Source organism: Chiloscyllium punctatum, chromosome 39, assembly GCF_047496795.1.
Source record: "Chiloscyllium punctatum isolate Juve2018m chromosome 39, sChiPun1.3, whole genome shotgun sequence".
Taxonomy (NCBI): domain Eukaryota; kingdom Metazoa; phylum Chordata; class Chondrichthyes; order Orectolobiformes; family Hemiscylliidae; genus Chiloscyllium; species Chiloscyllium punctatum.
The window spans coordinates 56,748,087-56,769,929 of NC_092777.1; the positions used below are offsets into that span (position 1 = coordinate 56,748,087).

The window sequence follows — 21,843 nt, forward strand, 5'->3', positions numbered from 1 at the left end:
CCATAATTCAGTTAGAATCAGGATAACTATGGAAGAGGTTAAGTTTGGACTGGGATTAAAAGTTCTAAACTAGGGAAAGGCTAATTTTACTGAGATGAGATATGTTTTGGTACAAGTGGATTAGAAGCAGCTACTTGCAGATAAAACTGCATCAGAACAGTGGGAGATGTTCAAGGAAGAAAAAGCAAGAGTACAGAGCCAAAATATTCCTATACAAAAGGAGGCTCCATGACAGGAGAAGCCTCTTTACCAATGGGGTTCTGCAGGGTGAGATGTTGAGACCATTGCTGTTTGTGGTGTACATTAACAATTTGGACTTAATCATGTGGGGTACGATCAAAAAATTCACAGATGACATGAAAATCAGTAGGGTGGTAGATAGTGAGGATGAGAGCCATCAACTGCAGAAACACATCAATGGTCTGGTCAGCTGAGCAGAGCGATGATAAGTGAAATTCAACCTGGAAAAAAAAGTGAGGTAGTACACCTGGGAGGATTAATAGAGCAATGGCTTACATAAGTAATGGGAGAACTCTGGAATGTATTGAAGATTAGAGGGAGCTTGGTATGAAAATCAATAGATCTCTGAAGTAGCAAGGCAGACAGATAAGATGATTAAGGCAGCATATGGAAACTTGCCTTGATTAAAGAAAGTCAGAGTACAAGAGCAAGGGATTTATGCTGGAACTGAATAAAATGCAAGTTAGGTCACAATTGGAGTATTGCACGCAGTTCTGGTCATTCAAGTATAGGAAATATGCAATTATACTATGGGGTTTGGGGGGGGTGGGGGGTGGGGGGGGGTGTAGAGGAGATTTGTCAAAATGTTGCTTGGGCTGGAGGGTCTAAGCAGTGATATAGCATACGAAAAGTTGAGGGGTATAGATAGGGTAGATAGAAAGGCACTTTTTCCATTAGTAAAGGGGTCAATAACCAGGAGGCATTGATTTAACATAAGGAGAAGACTAAGGAAGTTGAGGAGAAAGGTTTTTTTGCTCAGGGGATGGTGAGAGTCTGGAACTCACTGCCTGAAAGATTGGATGGGCCAGGAACTCTCACAACATCTAAGCAGTACTTGCATAATCTCTTGCCTTGCTCGAGTCTTCAGGGCTATGGGCCAAGAGCTGGAAAATGAGATTTGTGTAGCCAGGTCTTTGTTGACTGGTGTTGACACAATAAGCCAAATGTTCCACTGCTGAGCTACAAATGTCTAAAATGGATCACTACCCAAGAGCTTCATTACACAACTCGTCATCTATTCCCTCATGTAGTAACATAAATAGGCTCATATGAATAACTATATAATTTTCCATTAGCACCTATGGGACCAGAGTTGTGTTCATAGGAGTTTTTACTAATAGATGGATCCTCTGTGTGCCATCCCTGGGTGTCATTCCATCACAAGGTATCTTGCATCTCACACTCAGGATAATGGTCATCCAAAGTAAGCTCAAAAGCAAGCCCTTGATTTTGGATGTGATTAGAGCAAACGTCACACTACTGTTACAATAGCACCATTATGGATCAACAAATTTCTGGCCTTCTGGTCCCCTGTCCAAAAACAAGGCAAAGTCGCCATACTCCCTTTGATGGTGCTCCTGTATAGTCCCTATTAAAATTAAGGGCTACTAGCCCCTTAGAATACACAAGTTGACAATGGTTGAAACAAATGCAAAATCGTCACCGACAGGACAATCTTGGCTTATGAGATGAACCCTCGCCAAGTGCATCAGTTAATAGCTTCCTTGTCACATAACAGTAAAACATACCTCATCAATCCAAGCATATTTATCCTTCTTATGGACCTTTGGTCCAGTGAATAATTTAGGTTCTTCCTCCAGTAGCTTGAGCGTGTCGAGTACATCATTCAGCGTTGTTTTCGACTGGGTTAGGCTTGTTGTCATTATCTCCTGCTCCTCAACTGGTACTTCACCCTCAATCACATCCTGTGGCTGGTTCTACAAAACATTCTGAGGTCAGTTAACAATTTTTAGGAAGAAAATTGCATTAACTTAGTGCTCTATTAGATTTAAAATAATGATGGAAAAGGATAGACCAGATCTGAAAGCTGAAGTTCTAAATTGGAGTAAGGCCAATTTTGACGCTATTAGGCAAGCACTTTCGAAAGCTGATTGGGGCAGATGTTCGCAGGTAAAGGGACGGCTGGAAAACGGGAAGCCTTCAGAATCCAGATAAAGTATATTCCTGTTAGGGTGAAAGGAAAGGCTGGTAGGTATAGGGAATGCTGGATGACTAAAGAAATTGAGGGTTTGGTTAAGAAAAAGAAGGAAGCATATGTAAGGTATAGACAGGGTAGATCAAGTGAATCCTTAGAAGAGTATAAAGGAAGTAGAAGTACACTTAAGAGGGAAATCAAGAGAGCAAAAAGGGGACATGAGATAGCTATGGCAAATAGAATTAAGGAGAATCCAAAGGGTTTTTACAAATACATTAAGAACAAAAGGGTAACTAAGGAGAGAACAGGGCCCCTCAAAGATCAGCAAAGCGGCCTTTGTGTGGAGCCGCAGAAAATGGGAGAGATACTAAGTGAGTATTTTGCATCAGTATTTACTGTGGAAAAGGATATGGAAGATATAAACTGTAGGGAAATAGATGGTGACATCTTGCAAAATGTCCATATTACAGAGGAGTAAGTACTGGATGTCTTGAAATGGGTAAAGTTGGATAAATCCCCAGGACCTGATCAGGTGTACCCGAAAACTCTGTGGAAAAGCTAGAGAAGTGATTGCTGGGCCTCTTGCTGAGATATTTGTATCATCGATAGTCACAGGTGAGGTGCTGGAAGACTGGAGGTTGGCTAACGTGGTGCCACTGTTTAGGAAGGGTGGTAAGGACAAGCCGAGAACTATAGACCAGTGAGCCTGACGTCGGTGGTGGGCAAGTTGTTGGAGGGAATCCTGAGGGACAGGATGTACATGTATTTGGAAAGGCAAGGATTGATTAGTGGGAAATCATGTCTCACAAACTTGATTGAGTTTCTTGAGGAAGTAACAAAGAGGACTGATGAGGGCAGAGCGGTAGAAGTGATCCATATGGACTTCAGTAAGACGTTCGACAAGGTTCCCCATGGGAGCCTGATTAGCAAGGTTACATCTCACGGAATACAAGGAGAACTAGCCATTTGGATTCATAACTGGCTCAAAGGTAGAAGACAGAGGGTGATGGTGGAAGGTTGTTTTTCAGACTGGAGGCCTGTGTCCAGTGGAATGCCATAAGGATCGGTGCTGGGCGCTCTACTTTTTGTCATTTACATAAACGATTTGGGTGCGAGCATAAGAGATACATTTTGCAGATGACACCAAAATTGGAGGTGTAATGGACAGCGAAGAGGGTTACCTCCGATTACAACAGGATCTTGACCAGATGGGCCAATCGGCTGAGAAGTGGCAGATGGAGTATAATTCTGATAAATGTGAGGTGCTGCGTTTTGGGAAAGCAAATCTGAGCAGGACTTATACACTTAATGGTAAGGTTGCTGAACAAAGAGACCTTGGAGTGCAGGTTCATAGCTCCTTGAAAATGGAGTCGCAGGTAGATAGGATAGTGAAGGTGGCATTTGATATGCTTTCCTTTATTGGTCAGAGTATTGAGTACAGGAGTTGGGAGGTCATGTTGCAGCTGTACAGGACAATGGCCACTGTTGGAATATTGTGGGCAATTCTAGTCTCCTTCCTATCGGAAAGTTGAGTGAAACTTGAAAGGTTTCAGAAAAGATTTACAAGGACGTTGCCAGGGTTTGAGGATTTGAGCTATAGGGAGAGGCTGAACAGGCTGGGGCTGTTTTCCGTGGAGCGTCGGAGACTGAGTGGTGACCTTATAGAGATTTACAAAATTATGAGGGGTATGGATAGGGTAAATAGGCAAAGTCTTTTCCCTGGGGTCGGGGAGTCCAGAACTAGAGGGCATAGGTTTGGGGTGAGAGGGGAAAGATATAAAGGAGACCTATGGGGCAACTTTTCACACAGACGGTGGTACGTGTATGGAATGAGCTGCCAGAGGAAGTAGTGGAGGCTGGTACAAATGCAACAGTTAAGAGGCATTTGGATGGGTATATGAATAGGAATGGTTTGGTGGTTGGGGGGGTGGGGGGGGGGGGGCAGGATATGGGCCGGGTGCTGATAGGTGGGACTAGATTGGGTTGGGATATCTGGTCAGCATGGATGGGTTGGACCAAAGGGTCTGTTTCCATGCTGTATATCTCTATGACTCTTCATATGAACAGGACCTCCAAAAGCACTTAACAGTTTATGGATTACTGTTGAAACTTAAAATTAGTTGTTTTGTGGGTGAATGCAGCCCAAACAACATCCAGTAAAAGTCCCACAAACAATAAGGAAATTCATGACCAATATGTTTGAATGCATTGACTGAGGAGCAAATGTTGGTGAGGACACCAGAGAAAATGACAAAGTCTTCTTTAGTTAGTTCGCGGGAATTTTTGAGTTCACAGTGAGACACGGATTAAGGACAGGTTTGTTGACTCATCTGAAAGGCAGCACCTCCAACAAAGCAAGATTTTAATATTAATACAGAACTATTTGAGATTGGGATGGTGGAAAGAGCTGATAAAAATCTGCCCAATTCTTCTCAGTGCTGCACTAAAATTCAAGCATTATACTGAAATAAAACTCAAGAATTTCAAAGATAATAGTTGTACCACTGAGGGAAATGGACTAAAATTTGAAAGGTCCCTCATTAAATTTAAGCATTTTTCCCCAAGATAGAATGTGAATTGACAAAATGAACAAAATTAAAATCTCTTTTAACAAATTATCTGCCGATACCAGGTGTTCTGTTGTCTCCACTGATCTGCCTGACTTGCGACTCTTTACTGCAATTTCTATCTCATTTCAGGTTTTCAGCATCAGGTAAAAGCAGGAGATTGGCATGAGGTAATGACACTCATTTGACAAGCTAATGTAGGCACAATTGGCCCAGTGGCCTCCTTCTGTGACAATTCTGATGCTGAGATATAGATACAAAATGAGAAATACGTGGAATCGTATAAATCAGTACAATTATAGGACAGTAGAAAGGAAATTCAGAAATTCCAAAGAAAAGATTACCACAATATAGTTTGATGGAGGGGAGAACTGATAAACATATGTTAGCAGTCTAATACATTCTTTGCGATAAAGGGACTACAAGGACCTCTACTGGAAGTCTGTGTATGTAATCTCCCACATACAAAAACAGAATAGAGTTCAGGCTTCAATGTTCCATGTTCAGGCATACATAAGGACCTCAATGACATATGTAGCTGATATCCAACAAATTAAATGCTATCATGAGTCAGCATTTTCAAGAAAAATATGACCATAGTTTAAATGAGAGGTGGAAGAGATACAAGTAATTTAGTATATCTCTGAAGGTTTGGATAGCAACCCTTTTTTGCTAAATGTTTCACGCTTCTGTAAGAAAGGCTAACAATAGTCAAGCCATGATGATGAAAAACTGTTTTGGTCTGACAAGAACAATATGCAGTACAAATGCATGTGCTGTCACCATAACACTGAAATGGCCATATTCTATACAGTTATGTGCAGGTAATTTCAAGCCTTCAATTACTTTATACATTATAGCAGCTTTGCTGACCATGTACACTTGCTGTGTCAGATATACTTCTTGTCACATTTTGCTTATGACATCCCACTGTTTAATTCTGTCACAGGGGATCTGAAATAGCTATTCAGATAAAATTGCAGATTGCAAATATTTGATGTTTTTCATTGTTTTTCTTCTTGGCAACGTTTTAACAAAAAATTTAAGTCATTGAGAACCAAATATCAAATAATCCGTGTCTGACAAAGTGAGGGAATTAAATTACTATCCATAATAAACTGATCCAGTAACTTAATTGGTTGCATTTATGCTGGAGAAAACTTTTATATCTGCTGCTTGGAATATTAATAAGCTAAATAATGCATTTTCTTAAATAACATAACAAATTTCACAGTAAGTTCATTATTAATTACAGCAGAATTTCAGACACAGGTACTTGTAGTGTTCAATAAAATCATCTTTCAATTGCACGTTTTAGCTCCTTTGTAACAGCAGGAAAACAAAAGCTTCACAGCCAATGTCATCACCACCTCCACAAAATTTATAATAGGTACCAGCACAATCCAGGTCATTCCCCTGGCCTCAACTAAATGATCCATGGGATGACAGTTATTAATTTGTGTGTTATTATGCATCATCACTAACCTTTCCCAACTGACTCATGAACTTACCCTCACCATTTCTATCCTTGTCCTCAGTAAAAACCACTGTCTTCCATCTCAGTTGCTTATTCCATTAAAGCTCCTGTCTTCGCTGTCTCAAGTCCAATGGACATAGAATTTGATGCCCCAAACACACAACTTTCTTGACCATCTATCACTAGATCAGGCACTATAGTGGAGGGGATGACTCAACTCTTCCAGCCAGCCAGGAACTTTAGTACTGAAAAGTCTGAAACCTGACCACAGTCAATTTACCCACTTCCAGTTTAAAGAGGATGCACTGAAGGTGAACATAGGTGTGAAATAGCCTGTCGTTAAAAAGTTGATCAATAATTTAAGTATGACAATGATGATTTATGCCTCAGATTTGAACACACTTACTCTTTCTATTGTTGAGATCTGGATTGCCTAAGGTTCTGGAACACCTGGACGGAGGAGGTTTCAACCAGATCTCGTGGGTAAAGTACTTATTCAAATACAGCTGGATAGCTTTCCCCACCTCACTGCCAGTTTCCTGTTTTTTCGTGAGGAAATCAGCCCCACTCCTACGGAAATTCATTTGTCTATGCAGAATCGCATTCTCTTCTTGCCCATCAAGTCAAGCTTGTTCACAGACTATGCCCATCTTAACGGTGAACCCAGCTTTTCCCCATCTCTTCAAATGTTTTGTCCAAATTTATCCATCCCATGAGACCTACCTCATCTCCCAATAAGTTGCTGACCAGCCAATTTTCCTTCCATGCCCCATAGTTTTAATTCACAATGTTACCCTCACATTTAAATGCTTTCATGGTCTGATTCATTCTAATATCTTGCACTCCTACAGCCCAACTCCTCCCTGATAATATGTCCATTCCTCTACCAACGGCCTAGCAAATCCCCACCACTGCTGTTTGTAAGAGGAACAACCATATAGTGTGGAAATCCTTTCAAGAAGCCCTGTGTGTCTTTAATACACCTCTCACTGATCGAATCTTTCTTATCCCAACTAAATATCTCCCTCTTTGAATCTATGTTCTCTGTTTGATTATATCCTCATGACAGGTTTTGGGATGCTTTTCCACATTAGAAGACATCCTGTAAAAGGAAGCGCACGTTCAAATGTTTAAATACACATCCTTTGTGGTGCAAAACATTTCAATAAATTACTCAATATTAACATTTTAGGCTACCTGTAGGCACAAGACATGAGGGATGGCATGGTGGTTCAGTGGTTAGCACTGCTGCCTCACAGCACCAGGGACTGGGTTTGATTCTGCTCTCGGGTGACTGTGTGGAGTTTGTACATTCTCCCAGTGTCTGTGTGGGTTTGCTCCGGTTTCCTCCCACAGTCCAAAGATGTGCAGGTTAGGTGGATTAGCCACAGGAAATGCAGGGTTACAGGGATAGGATAGGAGAGTGGGTCTGGGTGAGATGTTCTTCAGAGGGTCTGTGTGGACTTGATGGGCTGAATGTCCTGTTTCCACATTATAGGGATTCTATGATTCTACATCTTGGTTGAGAACATATTTGAAATTATAATTACCACCAAGATATTGCAAAACCTTAAATTACAGATGTTTATTATGTGTGTTTCTATACAAGAAATTGAAGAATTGCTGAAATATTAAGAGGCATTATTTGGATAGAAAGCAGTGTGCGTTTTACTTTGCATCGTAACTGGTTTCACTTGAAAACTAGTTTTAAAATTTGCCTACTTCTTCGCCAGTGTTCCTTCACTCTCTCCTTAACTATTGGCTCCATACAGGGATAAGAAGAGCCGGGACACTCCAAAACCTCAACCAGCCAGTCCATTTTTAACAAGTACAGTTGAGTTTCATTCGGCAAGCTGATCAAAGAGAAGTAGAAGACAAGAAAGAAGAAAAAAATACAGACTGCATTCTATTCTGTCTATACTTGATGTAGCCACACATACAGATCAGGAACCTTCTTTTTAGCTTAGAAAAATAGGAGATGATCTCAACGAAGCATACTAAAGTTTTACAAGGTAAAACTTGGCAGGGTAAGTTCAAGAAGGATGTTTCCCCTAACTAGAAGAGTCTAGAACCAAGGGAGACAGGCCATTTAGAATTGAGGTGAGGAGAAATTGTTTTAGAACTCTTTGTCCCAGATGGTCATGGAGGCTCATTCATGGAGTATGTTTATGACTGAGATCAACAGATACCTATATATTAAAGGATATAGACAGCATTGCAGAAAAATGGCATTGAAGTAGCGTATCAGCCAAAATCTCAATAAATGGCAGAGCAGGCTTGAAGGGCTGAATAGCCTACTCCTGTTTCTATTTCTTATATCTTACCAAAAGGGACTGAAGCCAACAGTGTCTCTGCTATCAACCCAATAACTAAGCACAGCTTGACAAATGAAACTTGGAAGCATTATGCGTTGTATATTTAGGTATGGGTTAAGTGGCACTTGTTTGAAAAAAATACAAATCAGAACCAATAAAAATGTATGAGCTGCATGGAAAGCAAAACTGACCGAAAGTGAAATAAAAAGCTAACATAAATGGTATTGATATTATGTAATGTGAACACATACCTGTGGTTCTTCTGTGTTTACACAAAGATGAGGGGGACTTTCAGTTCTCTGGTTAGAATGCACTTCCGGATCCGCAACTGCATTAAGTACAAGATTTTAAAATTTTAAAAAATGGACAAAACTTCAAACTTTTAAAAATCAAGCATGGTATGGGCAAATATGGACTCAGAGAGTCTGTTAGGAACTATGTAGAATATCACATCGCATTGAAATCACTAAACTTGGAGATAATCTTCTCATAGTTTTGTTATCAGGAGAAAGATTTGTCCAGATGGACAGAAAATGAAATAAAATTTAAAGAGTAAATCGAATCAAGTGCTGGGACTTAATGGAAAGTACAATAAGCCAGGTTATGTAATCACTCAGTTTCATTCATAAATCATATAAAAGAATAAGTGACTTGTATTCACACGGCAACTTTCATGGGGTCAGGATATCCCAATACACACTCTGGCAAATTAAGTACATTGTGTGGCATACAAATCAGCAGCAAGGAGAAAAATGGCACTTAGGTCAATATAACTTAATTCACGCTGTTGATACAGACTTTGAACAATGTTAGACTTCTAAACAAGAATACTTTACTCCAGTGTTCAACTTTTCAAGTTCTGTCTTGAGACACAATATAAAATTGAGAAAATTTTCTGGAGGATAAATTTTCAAGGAGGTTCTTTAATTAATGTTCGTTTGCTACAACCTTTGTAAAAACCATGCAAGCTCTAGAAAAATAGTGTAAATGTTACTATCAGTTTTCCTGGATTTCTAGTTTTTCCCCTGAAAGTGAGGATCAAGTAAGAAAACCCCTGTAGGAACGCACTCTATAATCCAAGCCTACTGTTTGTCTGCCTACTGAAAAACTTTGCAAAAATTTGATGGTACTGAAGTCTTAGGGGCAATGTGTTCAAATAAAGTTTGACAGACAGAAAATATAAAAATATAACAAAAATAATAAATTCAATGTATTTCTACTTCTAACCACATATCGTCAATATCTTGTCTATGGTAATACAAACATTTTCCCACACCTGAATTTTTGGATTTGATTCGACTATGATCTGGACTTCTATTATTGACACGCACAGGCCTGATAGTTTTTCTCTTTGCTATCTTTCCCCTTTCTTGCAGCATGGCAATTTCTTCCTCACTAATTCGCTTATCTTCAGCTGCTTTTTCTGCACGTTTCTGCTGCAGTTCCTTCAAAAACAAAATGCAGGTATTAGGAATTACAATTTAGTGTTATTTGAACAGTGATATTGAATTTACCCCTTAGAATACTGTCTTCAATTTTAAAAATCACACAACACCAAGTTATAGTTCATCAGGTTTATTTGGAAGCACTTGCTTTCGGAGCGCTGCTCCTTCATCAGTTGAAGGAGCAGCGCTCTAAAAGCTAGTGCTTCCAAATAAACCTGTTGGACTATAACCTAGTGTTTTGCAATTCTTAACTTTGTACACCCCAGTCCAACACCGGCATCTCCAAATCAAGTCTTCAATTTAAATTAAAACATAATACTCAATACTGGGAATGGACCAGTTCCACCTGTACAGCATTCAGTCAACATGACTACTTATCTTTGAAATTTGAAATGAAGATTATTTCCAATTTTCTGAGGCACAGCTTTGTTGTGAGAACTACCTTACTCTACAATGTGACCATAAGACCATAAGACATAGGAGCGAAAATTAGGCCATTTAGCTCTTCGAGTCTGCTCCGCCATTCAATCATGTTGAGTTTCCCAACCTCATTCTCCCACTTTCGCTCCATATCCTTTGATTCCTTCAACAATCAAGAATCTGTCTATCTCAGTCTTAAATATACTCAATGACCTGGCTTCCACAGCCTTCTGTAGCAATGAATTCCATAGGTTCGCCACTCTCTGGCTGGAGACGTTTCTCCTTTATTCTAAGGCTGTGCCCTCGAGTCCTAATCTCTCCTGCTAATGGAAACATCTATCCAATTTCCAATCTATCCAGGCCTTTCAGTACTCTTCAAGGTTCAATTAGATTCCCCCTCATCCTCCTACACTCCATTGAGCATAGACCTCACGTTCGCAAGTGTTCCTCATACATTAAGCCTAGGATTCCTAGGATCATTCTCATGAACCTTTTCTGGACCTGCTGCAGAGCCAGTACATCCTTCCTGAGGTATAGGACCCAAAATTGCTCCCAATATTCTAAGTGTGGTCTGGCCAGAGCTTTATAAAGCCTCAGAAGTACATCCGTGCTTTTATATTCTAGCCCTCTCAAAGTAAATGCCAACATTATATTTGCCTTCCTAACTACCAACTCAACCTGCAAATTTAGCTTAAGAAAATCCTGGACTAGGATTTCCTCCCCATTTAGAAAATAGTCTATGTCTCTATTCTTCCTACCAAAGTTAATGACCTAACGCTTTCCCACGCTGTATTCCACCTGCCACTGCTTTGCCCACTCTCCTAACCTTCGAGGAGCAGGAGAATCGACGTTTTGGGCATAAGCCCTTCTTCAGGAATCTAAAGTGAAAAGTTGTGGTTTCAAGACAGATACTTGCGGAACACCACTAGTCACCAGCTGTCATCTTGAGAAGGACCCTTTTAATCCAACACTCTGCTTTCTGCCCGACAGCCAATCTTCTATCCATGCTAACATCTTGCCTCTAACACCATGGGCTCTAAAGACCTTCTGGTGCTCCAAGTATATAACATCCATTGTCTCACCTGCTTGTTATCTTCTCAAAAGAATTCTAGAAGATTTGTCAGGTATGACCTCCCCTTCATGAAACCATGCTGACTTTGTCCTAATTTACTATGCACTTATAAGTACTCAGAAATCTCATCCTTCACAATGGATTCCAAAATCTAACCAACGACCAAGTTCAGGCTAATCAGCCTGTAACTTTTATCTTTTGCCTTACTCACTTCTTAAACAGGGGGGAGGGGGGGTTACACTAGCTATTTTCTATTCCTCTGGGACCGTCCCTGACTCCAGTTATCCCTCAAAGATCACCACTAACATCTCCAGTATCTCTTCAGCTATCTCCTTCAGAATGATAATAGATATTTTTTCAGGCAGTGCCTCACTGCAGCTCTTCATAACAGCACCACCAAGGCATCAAAAACTGGTAATATTCAACGAGTCTAACCACTTATTTACAAGAATTGTGTGTGTTCTCTCTTAGTAGCAAAAAGTGTGAGAACATGGCCTCTTTCATGTCCCCAGGATGTCCTGAAGCTAATGCAGTACATGGAAAAATATATCCACTGGTTACATCGGTATAAGTGGACCCAGCAAGGTCTCACATCTAGCAAATGAACTAAACAACAAGTAAATCTTTGTTTTGGTTGGTCATTTCAGATCCAAGCTAGTCAGTGAGGAAGAACCCCTTCTCTCTGAACAGATTTTATTAACTATTCAAACTTGTAGCTCCTTCCACATGACACGCCCTGCCCCCAAAAACTGTTCCCCAATTATATAAACCCAACCAATGAATCAATCAGTTAAATACTATTATTTACTGCATTATCAGATTTGGCTCTTCTCTTCAAATAAAACCTTTAGACATAAAAAACAATCCTTAAGGAGGAGGAATGAAAAGTAAAAATTGTTTTCGTATTTTATATCTTACTGTAAAATACAAATATGATTCATAACAAAATTAAATTTTTTCATATTCCATCTAACAAAATTAACCTCCATTATTCCCCTTTCTTTCTTTGAAGATAAAAACACATTTAATCACAAAATGTTTTCATGAATTTGTTTTAAAGCTTTTCATGCTAAAATGTTTCTTCCCCCTCCTTATCCCATGCCTTTCAGTCCATTGCTCCAACTTTGTTAAAGTCTCTTATTCATGGGAGACTCACAATGAGCCATGATGGTGACCCCCCCTTAAGATGTGACTTGTATTACATTTATCGCTAATTACTTATGTTAACTAATTCACTCCACAAACTGTAGATGTGCATCCATTACTCAACGCAGTGTGATTGAATGAGTTTGTGACTAAAACATTTGTGGTTGGCTGAGGCTCCTCCAGAATGAAGGGGCCCAGTTTCAGGATAAGAGTCTCACACATTTAAGATGGAGATGAGAAAGAATTTCATCTCTCAGAGGATCTTTAAACTTTGGAATTATTTACCCCTGAAAGGACAAGAGGTTGGGTCATTGAATATAAATTGTTGCATCATGGTAAGGTGTCGAACATGGACAGACTCCTAGTATTAACTAGCGTTAGATTTTCAGGGAAAAAAACTGCTTGATCAGTATCATCGCCACTACCTTCTTCCAAACATTCCATGTCATGGGTAATTTGGAAAGCTTTGTTGTTCGGATTAAGACAATGCACTACAAATTTTTTTTTCAAGTCATAACTAAAACATCTTTCAGTCTTGCAATGGAATTTCCTGGGGTTCAGTTTTCTGTTATAGTTCCCAATTCCTGTCAGAGGTGTCTCTATAATCACTTCTTTTAGTTAATATTCATTCATATGGACACTTTTGGACTCTTTCATTCTGATGTCTACTGGATGTTTTCCAAAGAATTTTTTTAAAGCTTCTAAATGCTGTTCCTGACACATTTCTTTTTGAAAATCTAACTCCAGTTAATCTAAGGAATCTATCCATGTTATACATTTTAGCAATAGTGAAGCAATTTAAAGGCAAACAGTGAGTTGTCAATCTCCAAGTGGAATTTTTTTTTACAATCTTGTATATAGTTTGCTAAATTCTATTATATATTCTTCTGTAGAATTTCCATGTTGCTTTCAAAATTTGTAAAAGTTTGATGAGACCTGATAAACATTTACTGAGCCATCTTTCTTAAAACTTCTGTAAGGTTTAGATTCACAGAGCATCAGTGTGAAGACACGTCCTTGCTGTACTTTCAACAGAATCAATAACATTCATCTGAAAGCCAGCAATTCTAACAATGCAACACCTTTTGTGGGGAAATCTAGAATGAAGGGGCCCAGTTTCAGGATAAGAGTCTCACACATTTAAGATGGAGATGAGAAAGAATTTCATCTCTCAGAGGATCTTTAAACTTTGGAATTATTTACCCCTGAAAGGACAAGAGGTTGGGTCATCGAATATAAATTGTTGCATTATGATAAGGTGTCGAACATGGACAGACTCCTAGCATTAACTAGCGTTAGATTTTCAGGGAAAAAAACCTGCTTTGAAAGCAGCAGCAGGCTTAAGGGGCCGAATAGCCTACTCCCACTCATTGTTCATATGGAACAGATATCAGAGGCTCAAAGAGAACAAATCCTGCGAAAACATTCATTCTAAGTGGCCATTACTGTTCAAATGGGATGTCACAAAGAATGGAGGATTCAGTGGTGGTGCCAATGTGAGAGCATTCCAGGGACTGAAAGCTTCAATATGAAAAGGAGAATCATAGCTAACAGGAGTGAGGAGATCCAGAAATCCCTCTGGCAATTACAACAGCATGAACGGAGGAATTTTAACAGAAGAATCAACCCCAACTATGCTCGGAATAACAGGTGAGTTTGACAAATCTTTGATCAATAAGCAAGTCCAAGGCTACAGAGAGACCCTACCGAAAACTGGTTAAGGCCACTTCTAAATCCTATTCAATGGAAGAGCAAACTCAGACCCAAAGGACTGAAAAGGCAACTCCTGATGCTATTTCTTGTTATTGTTCAGTACTAAATAAACTGCATGATCTAGTGAATTTCTCCAGCACTTTGTTTTTATTTCATATGCCTAGGAACCACAGCATTTTGCTTTGATTGCATCACAGAATTAAACAATTGTATGGAATATACATTATAAATACACTTCTTGCTGTTCTGTGCTCTTTAAGGGTCCTGTCTTACCTAACAGATCATTCATCAGCTAGATTAGGCAACCAAGCTCTCAGCTCCTATTGTAGCACCTTTTTCTCCATCCTTAAGACAAGTGCCAATATTGAACACAATAACATATATAGACCATAAGACAGAGAAGCAGCATGAAGCCATTAGTCTGCTCCACCACTTGATCATGGCCGATATGTTCCCCGTTCTCCTTCCTTCTCTCTGTAACCCTTGATTCCCTTACTAATCATAAACTTTGATTTTATTATGTTCATAACATAAAATTAATGTTAGATAAAAACAACAAAGACAAGTACTAATTTTGCAGAAATTGTGTCCTCATTATAGCCTTGTCACAGTAGTTGGAATGAAACTCAAATCTGATCAGTAAGCTATCATGCTGTCAGAAAGAGCACAGTATCCACCCAAATGAACAGTTACGGTAACTTGAAAACTCCGAACTGTACGAGTTGCTCTCCCAATGCCACTGCTACCATACAAAGGAACTAGTCCAGGAGCTACAATATAATGCACTGAGGAGGTAATTAACTAGCTCTGCTCAAAATATGAATAACAATCATCATACTTAAGGGCCATTAGGAACTTCAATAAATCCTCACTTAATTTCCACACCAAAACCACAGTTTAATTTCTTAAAGTGGAATTAAGAAAATTAAACTTAAAAAAAAATCATTAAATCATTTTGTTTCCACAAAAAAGTCATGATAAAGCGATGGGCCTGACATACATTTACATTGACAAGTTACATAAGATGTTGTTAACATTCAATATTTAAGTAGTCATGTCCTGTAGAAGTAGGCCATAGAAAAAGAAGAGTCTCATATTGACATTATCAGACTGCTGCACATAACATCATCAACATAATAAAAGTCTACTGGAGTGTTGAAATAAGGATGTTCATATATAAGGTTATTTTAAAACTAAAAAAAAATCAAACTGAAGCCGAATGATGAAATTCACATTGCAGCACTGTACCTCAATGGCAGCCTTCCTCGCTTGTCGGGCTTTTTCTTCTCGAATCCTCTTCCGTTCTTCACTTTTTTTCCTTTGGCGCTCTTGATCACTTTCAACTAACATTTCTTGCTCTCTCTCCTGACACAAAAATGCACTATCAGTTAATTACCACCTCCCTGTATTTAATTGGCAAGTTGAAATGGATCTTAATCCAAATGATGGGTGAACATAATTCTACCCTACTGTAAATAATTATATGCTGCTAATGCACAAGAGTACTGATAGTTGACAGCTTCAATAATTTTTCATTGTTTATAATTCACTTTCTTAAAGATTCATGATTTTGATGAAACATAACTTAAAAGCAAATTCTGCGCTAAGTATACTAAATATTTCACAACAACCAAGTACAGTACAGATACTAAAGGAAGAAATTGCTGGAGAAACTCAGCAGGTCCCACAGCATTTACACAGAGAGAAGAAATTAACATTGGACTTCTTCAGAACTGCTTCAGAGTGCGAAGAAAAGTTATATTGGATTCAAGACATAAACTGCTTCCACAGATGCTGCATGATCTAGTGAATTTCTCCAGCACTTTGTTTTTATTTCATATGCCTAGGAACTGCAGCATTTTGCTTTGATTGCATCACAGAATTAAACAATTGTATGGAATATACATTATAAATACACTTTTTGCTGTTCTGTGCTCTTTAAGGGGTCTGTCTTACCTAACAGATCATTCATCAGCTAGATTAGGCAACCAGACTTCAGCAAACACATTTCTGTAACTGTCAGCTGTAAGCTACAAGTAAATTGAGCCATCTTGCTGAAATTGATGCTTCACCTTTAGGACTTTTGCTTCATCCTTTCCGGATGAACCTACCTGTTGGGGAACTTAGCAGATGGTTCATCTTTAGTGGACTCGATAATGTAGACCACAAACTACTTCAGCTAGTCCAGACAGAGTGAATGCGAGGACAATAGTTACATCTATGTATGCACGTATGTGTGTTAATGCATAGTGCAGGTTTTCTTTTGGGTGGGGGTGTAGTGGAATTCAAACTGATCTGAAAATAATATAATACTCATTAAGTAAATGTCATCTATTAATGGTACAGGATAGCCATGGTGATTATGAAGGAAGATAACATTGTTGAATTCATTTGCAAATTAAAACTTTTATTTCAGAAAGTTATCATTTGGGATATCTTGCAATGAGTACTTTGATTTAGGACATAAGCTAAGTGTAGTAGGCTCGAGAGTGAAGATGTCACTTTGGACTGATGGTGCCTAAAGCTTTCCAACATTGGGGATTTTCTTCACTTCATGCCTGGATTTAAAGTAAACTAATTCACAAAGAGTCATTATTACAATTCTGATTATGATTACGTTCCCTACAAAATGAGAAATGGGTCATTTGTCCCAACAAGTCCACACCAACCCTCCAAAACAGTAACCCATCTAGACCCATTCCCCTACCCTATAGTTACCCCTGACACTAATGCACCTAACACTACAGAAACTTTAGCATGACCAATTTACCTGACCTGCACATCTTTTGAATTGTGGAAGGAAACCAGAGCACCCGGAGGAAACCCATGCAGAGTCCACACAGACAGTCGCCCAAGAAGGAAATTGGCACCAGAGTCCCTGGCAGTGTGAGGCAGCAGTGCTAACCACTGAGCCACCGTGCCACCCAGCTGTATCGCATGACAATCAGGATGGTAGAAAGAAAATTAAATTAATCTGGATTTTTCTTTATCGAGGAATTTATGTATTCCTAGCTAGAAGCCTTGATGAGCTCAATGTGAATATTCAGTGTACAGCATTTTATCCAGTTGTATTTCTTTTGAAGTCACCTGTTTTTTAGTAGCAAGCAGTCGCTTTAGGGCAGCTTGACTTGCTTTGCGTCTCTGGGAATGACGTCTGTACCAACGCTGAATGGTAATCACTGCATGGTTCACATGTTGTATGAATCTATCATTTAGATGTGGGGCCAAAGAGAGAAAAAGACCAAAAACAATATTTTAAAAATGAGAACATAGTTCAATTAATAATTTGTCAATAAAATAAAGACCTTTCTTCCTACTCAGTGTTAACCAATGGAGAAGTTGCACACAATTATCCATGATGCATCAGCTGAAAATCAAGAGTTGATCTTAAGATAACATGACTAATTTGCCTCTGTATGCTGTGAATGCACTACAACCAGAACACCGTGTGACATTAAGTAATGAGTCTTTATTTTTCAGGACATGCTAAAATAAGGTAGGTAATTAAAATTATACATTACACAGATAAACAAATCCAGCTCAAAAACTGTGGTGAAACACTTCTGGATACCAAGGCAATTTTTATACTGGATGATTTTGTATGAATTCTCACTTCTTCTCCAATGAATGTTCACAACTTTCAGAGAATCTTCACTTCCTCTAACATCCTCCTGTACAGTAATTCTGGGATGGGATATAAAATCATGTGCTGTTCAGTGAGAGCTGTAAATGACAGCACATTGAGTAAGAAAGTCCAATGCTTAGAGATCAAAAACAACACACCGAGTGAGTGCCATGTAGAGGCCTTTCTCATCCATAAAGAGACATTCCATGAAACAATTTAAACATTGGGCAAGGTTCACCAGTTTTTTAGAAGGTGATATTGAATGGGTCACCTACACTGCATTCTGCTGCAGACATCACTGGAAAGAAAGATTGGAAAAGGAGTATAACATCCAGTCTAACATCAGCTTCATTACACCAACATTAAAATTTTACTTCCAGGACTTCCTATATGGTTTAGTTGTCAAATAGCTGAAAATGTGTTGCTGGAAAAGCGCAGCAGGTCAGGCAGCATCCAAGGAACAGGAGAACCGACATTTCGGGCATCAGCCCTTCTTCAGGAAGAAGGGCTGATGCCCGAAACGTCGATTCTCCTGCTCCTTGGATGCTGCCTGACCTGCTGCGCTTTTCCAGCAACACATTTTCAGCTCTGATCTCCAGCATCTGCAGTCCTCACTTTCTCATTTGTTGTCAAACAGTCTGATAAAAAATTCCACCTGGTCAATGTATGTTTAGTTAATTGGAAGAAAAACATTTTTTTTTCAGATTATCACCTACACGACAGCTGCAGTAATTTCACCACACAACCTCTCTCCAGCCCAGTTAACTTCATGTAAAGGACTGAGTGAAGTGATATTTACGATTAATACACAGACGCCAATTATTATTGATGAAGAGCAATGTGTGCTTGGACTCAACTAATTTCTAAGAGGTCTCTTACAGCTGAGAGAGAGCATGTAATTGAAAAAGGCAAAAGAAATTTTACCCCATCATTCTCAATGACTCCAAACACAACTGCAGTGAAATTACAGCATTATATCCAACTTTGTCAACCAAACACTTAAGTTTAGAATTTGCTTTTTACAGCAGTAAGCTCATGCACAAAGATTAAGTAGAAAGAAATCTAGAAGAACAGCAAGGAAGCACTACAAATACTAATATATGTGCTTTGCAAAATCGCACAGGTCAGCTCGTACATGGACAGCAATTTTTTTCTGCACAACACCATAAAGGTAAGCAACGCACTCCTACATAAAAATCTATGCATACCCTAAATCGGGATGAGCGATATCTGGATTATCGTTCTGGAGCAGTTGAGTAAAATCCATTTTATCGTTAAGATTTAAGTATCGGATTCTAGGGGTGGTAGAAAAACATATTTAGAGACAATTTTTGATTCAGAGTTGTTTTGATGTTTAGGTAGGATATATGGTGCTGTTAACATGAGCATTTAAGGTCATCATAGTTTTAACATAAAATAATTTCCAATGATTTAATGAAAAACTCAGAACAAATGCTTCAAACCTGTTCTCAAAGCAAATGTAATGACTCAGATACAAAATTTTACAAAGATATGCAAAAATGCAAATAATTGATAGCTTGTGCTTGGCAGAACTGTAACTGGCAATCAAACTGAAAAATCAATATTTAAAACAATCCAAAAAAATGCCATAAGATGCTCGATGTTCACAGGTGCTCAGTCTGGAGAAATTGGCTTTTAAAAGAATTACATCTACCTCTGGAAACAGGATGTACTTTTCTGTAAAACTGCTTTTTATGATGTTTAAGTCTGCAGAATTGGTGGATGGGTGTTGGCCAAAATGGCCTAATCCTGGGTAGACACATCCCACTGAAATTCAAATGGAGGTTGATTGATGAATTGTAACTTGTACCAGATGTTTGGCAGCCAGCTTGTTTTGCAAACTCGAGTCGCAAAAGCGTTCTAACTGACCCAGAAACCATGCTGCTTTCATCATTTCGAGGATAATGCATGATTCCGATATGACCATCAGAGTATCTTGTAGCATTTCACCTGCCTACCTGCGCTGCTCACCAAACGAAGGTAGCTTTAAATATTCTATAACCAGCATACAAATGATACAGCAGACCAACACAACTGGACATTTTTGAGCAACTATGCACTACACTTGTTATATGTGATGAGACTGTGCCTTTAAGAGAGATGTTTTGTCCTGTTTCTCTTGCAGAGAGGTGTTGTCAGAGTGAGGTCAAAAGGTCTCATTCACACAGGCGGTTGGTTAACAGCTTTTGAGCTCACCCTGGAATTTTTTTTTAAAAGACAAAAGAATTGTGATTGAGCGGGGTCATGGCTCTCAGATCTAGAAAGCCTTTTAGCTTTGCTTTTAATAAGCTGAACGTTTCTGCTGGCTGCTCGAGTGAAGTATTAGACAGTGAGGCTTCCTCTTTAAAATCAAAAGGGCAGATTGTTTCTTGCTTCTGCACTGGAGGGAGACAGCATGTGAGAATCATAACTGTTTTGCTGAATTGTTATTTTGCCAAATACTGCAGTGTGTTTTTGGGATGCAGCCCATATTGGAACAGTAAATGATTAATGGTTAAATAACACACAACCTTATTAGGTATTTCAATAAAGTTATGCCAATTCTTTTTTTATGCTGTCAGAGTAAAGTGTGTTTTGATTAAAGCCTAGTGGTAGACCTATTGAACCATGTTCTGGAACACAGCACCTTACTCTTCTCTTTAAATAAATATAAAAGTTAGGGTCTCGGCCCTCTCCTCACAATAGTTTGGCAGGACGGGGCGGTCTGGTCTGGTTCAGAGCATATAACAATGAAAACTTGCACCCATTACTTTCTCACTTGCATAAAGTTGATTAGATGTTAGTTAGGTGTATCAAACTAAAGCTTTATTTTATTATTGTCATTTAGTAACTCATTTCAGCTTCTTCCGATCAGTTCAACCCCATCAACCCCAGTTTCTACCACATTTGTTCCGATGAGGCCACTTTCCAAAGTGGTGCTCTTAATATGTACTCCTTCTCCAACCGTGGCTTCCCACCTACAGTTGTTGACAGGGCTCTCGACAGTGTGCAGTCCAACTCCCGTGCCATGACCCTCACCCCCTCCCTCCCCTCCCAGAACAAGGATAGGGTCCCTCTTGTTCTCACCTTTCACCCCACCAGCCTTCACATGCAAAGAATAATCCTCCGCCATTTTCGCCAACTCCAGCACGACGCCAACACTAAACACATCTTCCCTCCCCTCACCCTGTCTGCATTGCGCAGACATCGTTCCCTCCAGGACAACCTAGTCCACTCCTCCATCACACCTAACACCTCTCCCATCACACACGGCACCTTCCCATCACACCTAACACCTCTCCCATCACACATGGCACCTTCCCATGCAATCGCAGAAGGTGCAACACCTGCCCCTTTACCTCTTCCATTCTCACTATCAAAGGCCCCAAACACTCATTTCAGATTAAGCAGCATTTCACTTGTACCTCTTTCAATTTGGTCTATTGCATTCGTTGCTCCCAATGTGGTCTCCTCTATATCGGAGAGACAAAACACAGACTGGGTGATTGCTTTGCTGAGCACCTTCGATCTGTACGCAATCAGGTCCCGGACCTTCCCATTGTTTGCCACTTCAACACACAATCCTGCTCCCATGCCCACATGTCTGTCCTTGGCCTGCTGCAACATTCCAGTGAAGCTCAACACAAACTGGAGAAATAGCATCTCATCTTCCGACTAGGTACGTTACAGCCAGCCGGTCTCAGCACTGAATTCAACAACTTCAGGTTATCCCATCTCGACTCCTTTGTTTTCATTCTGCTCCGTAGTTTTATTTCATTTCATTTTTTTTTATATTTCTTTCACTGTTCTGTTCCTCTTATTTTTTGATTGTCTCTCTTCCTCTAGCTCCCCACTCTCTCATCACCTTTTTCCCTCTCCTCTTCCCC

The 21,843-nt window shown here is 39.5% G+C and overlaps 1 protein-coding gene across 2 annotated transcripts in view; it reads right to left on the minus strand.

The window, feature by feature from the left end:
* cep131 (centrosomal protein 131) overlaps nt 1-21,843 on the minus strand; it is a 134,705-nt gene that overhangs the window by 73,178 nt on the left and 39,684 nt on the right. Inside the window, exons 8-13 of one of the 2 annotated variants that reach the window (XM_072558774.1) lie at nt 19,165-19,251; nt 17,419-17,536; nt 15,580-15,696; nt 9,812-9,980; nt 8,787-8,863; nt 1,770-1,958 (exon numbers count right to left, since the gene is read on the minus strand). In XM_072558774.1, coding sequence (XP_072414875.1) covers nt 1,770-1,958; nt 8,787-8,863; nt 9,812-9,980; nt 15,580-15,696; nt 17,419-17,536; nt 19,165-19,251 — 757 coding nt within the window. The remainder of the gene's footprint in view (nt 1-1,769; nt 1,959-8,786; nt 8,864-9,811; nt 9,981-15,579; nt 15,697-17,418; nt 17,537-19,164; nt 19,252-21,843) is intronic. The other variant, XM_072558775.1, reaches the window with a different exon arrangement.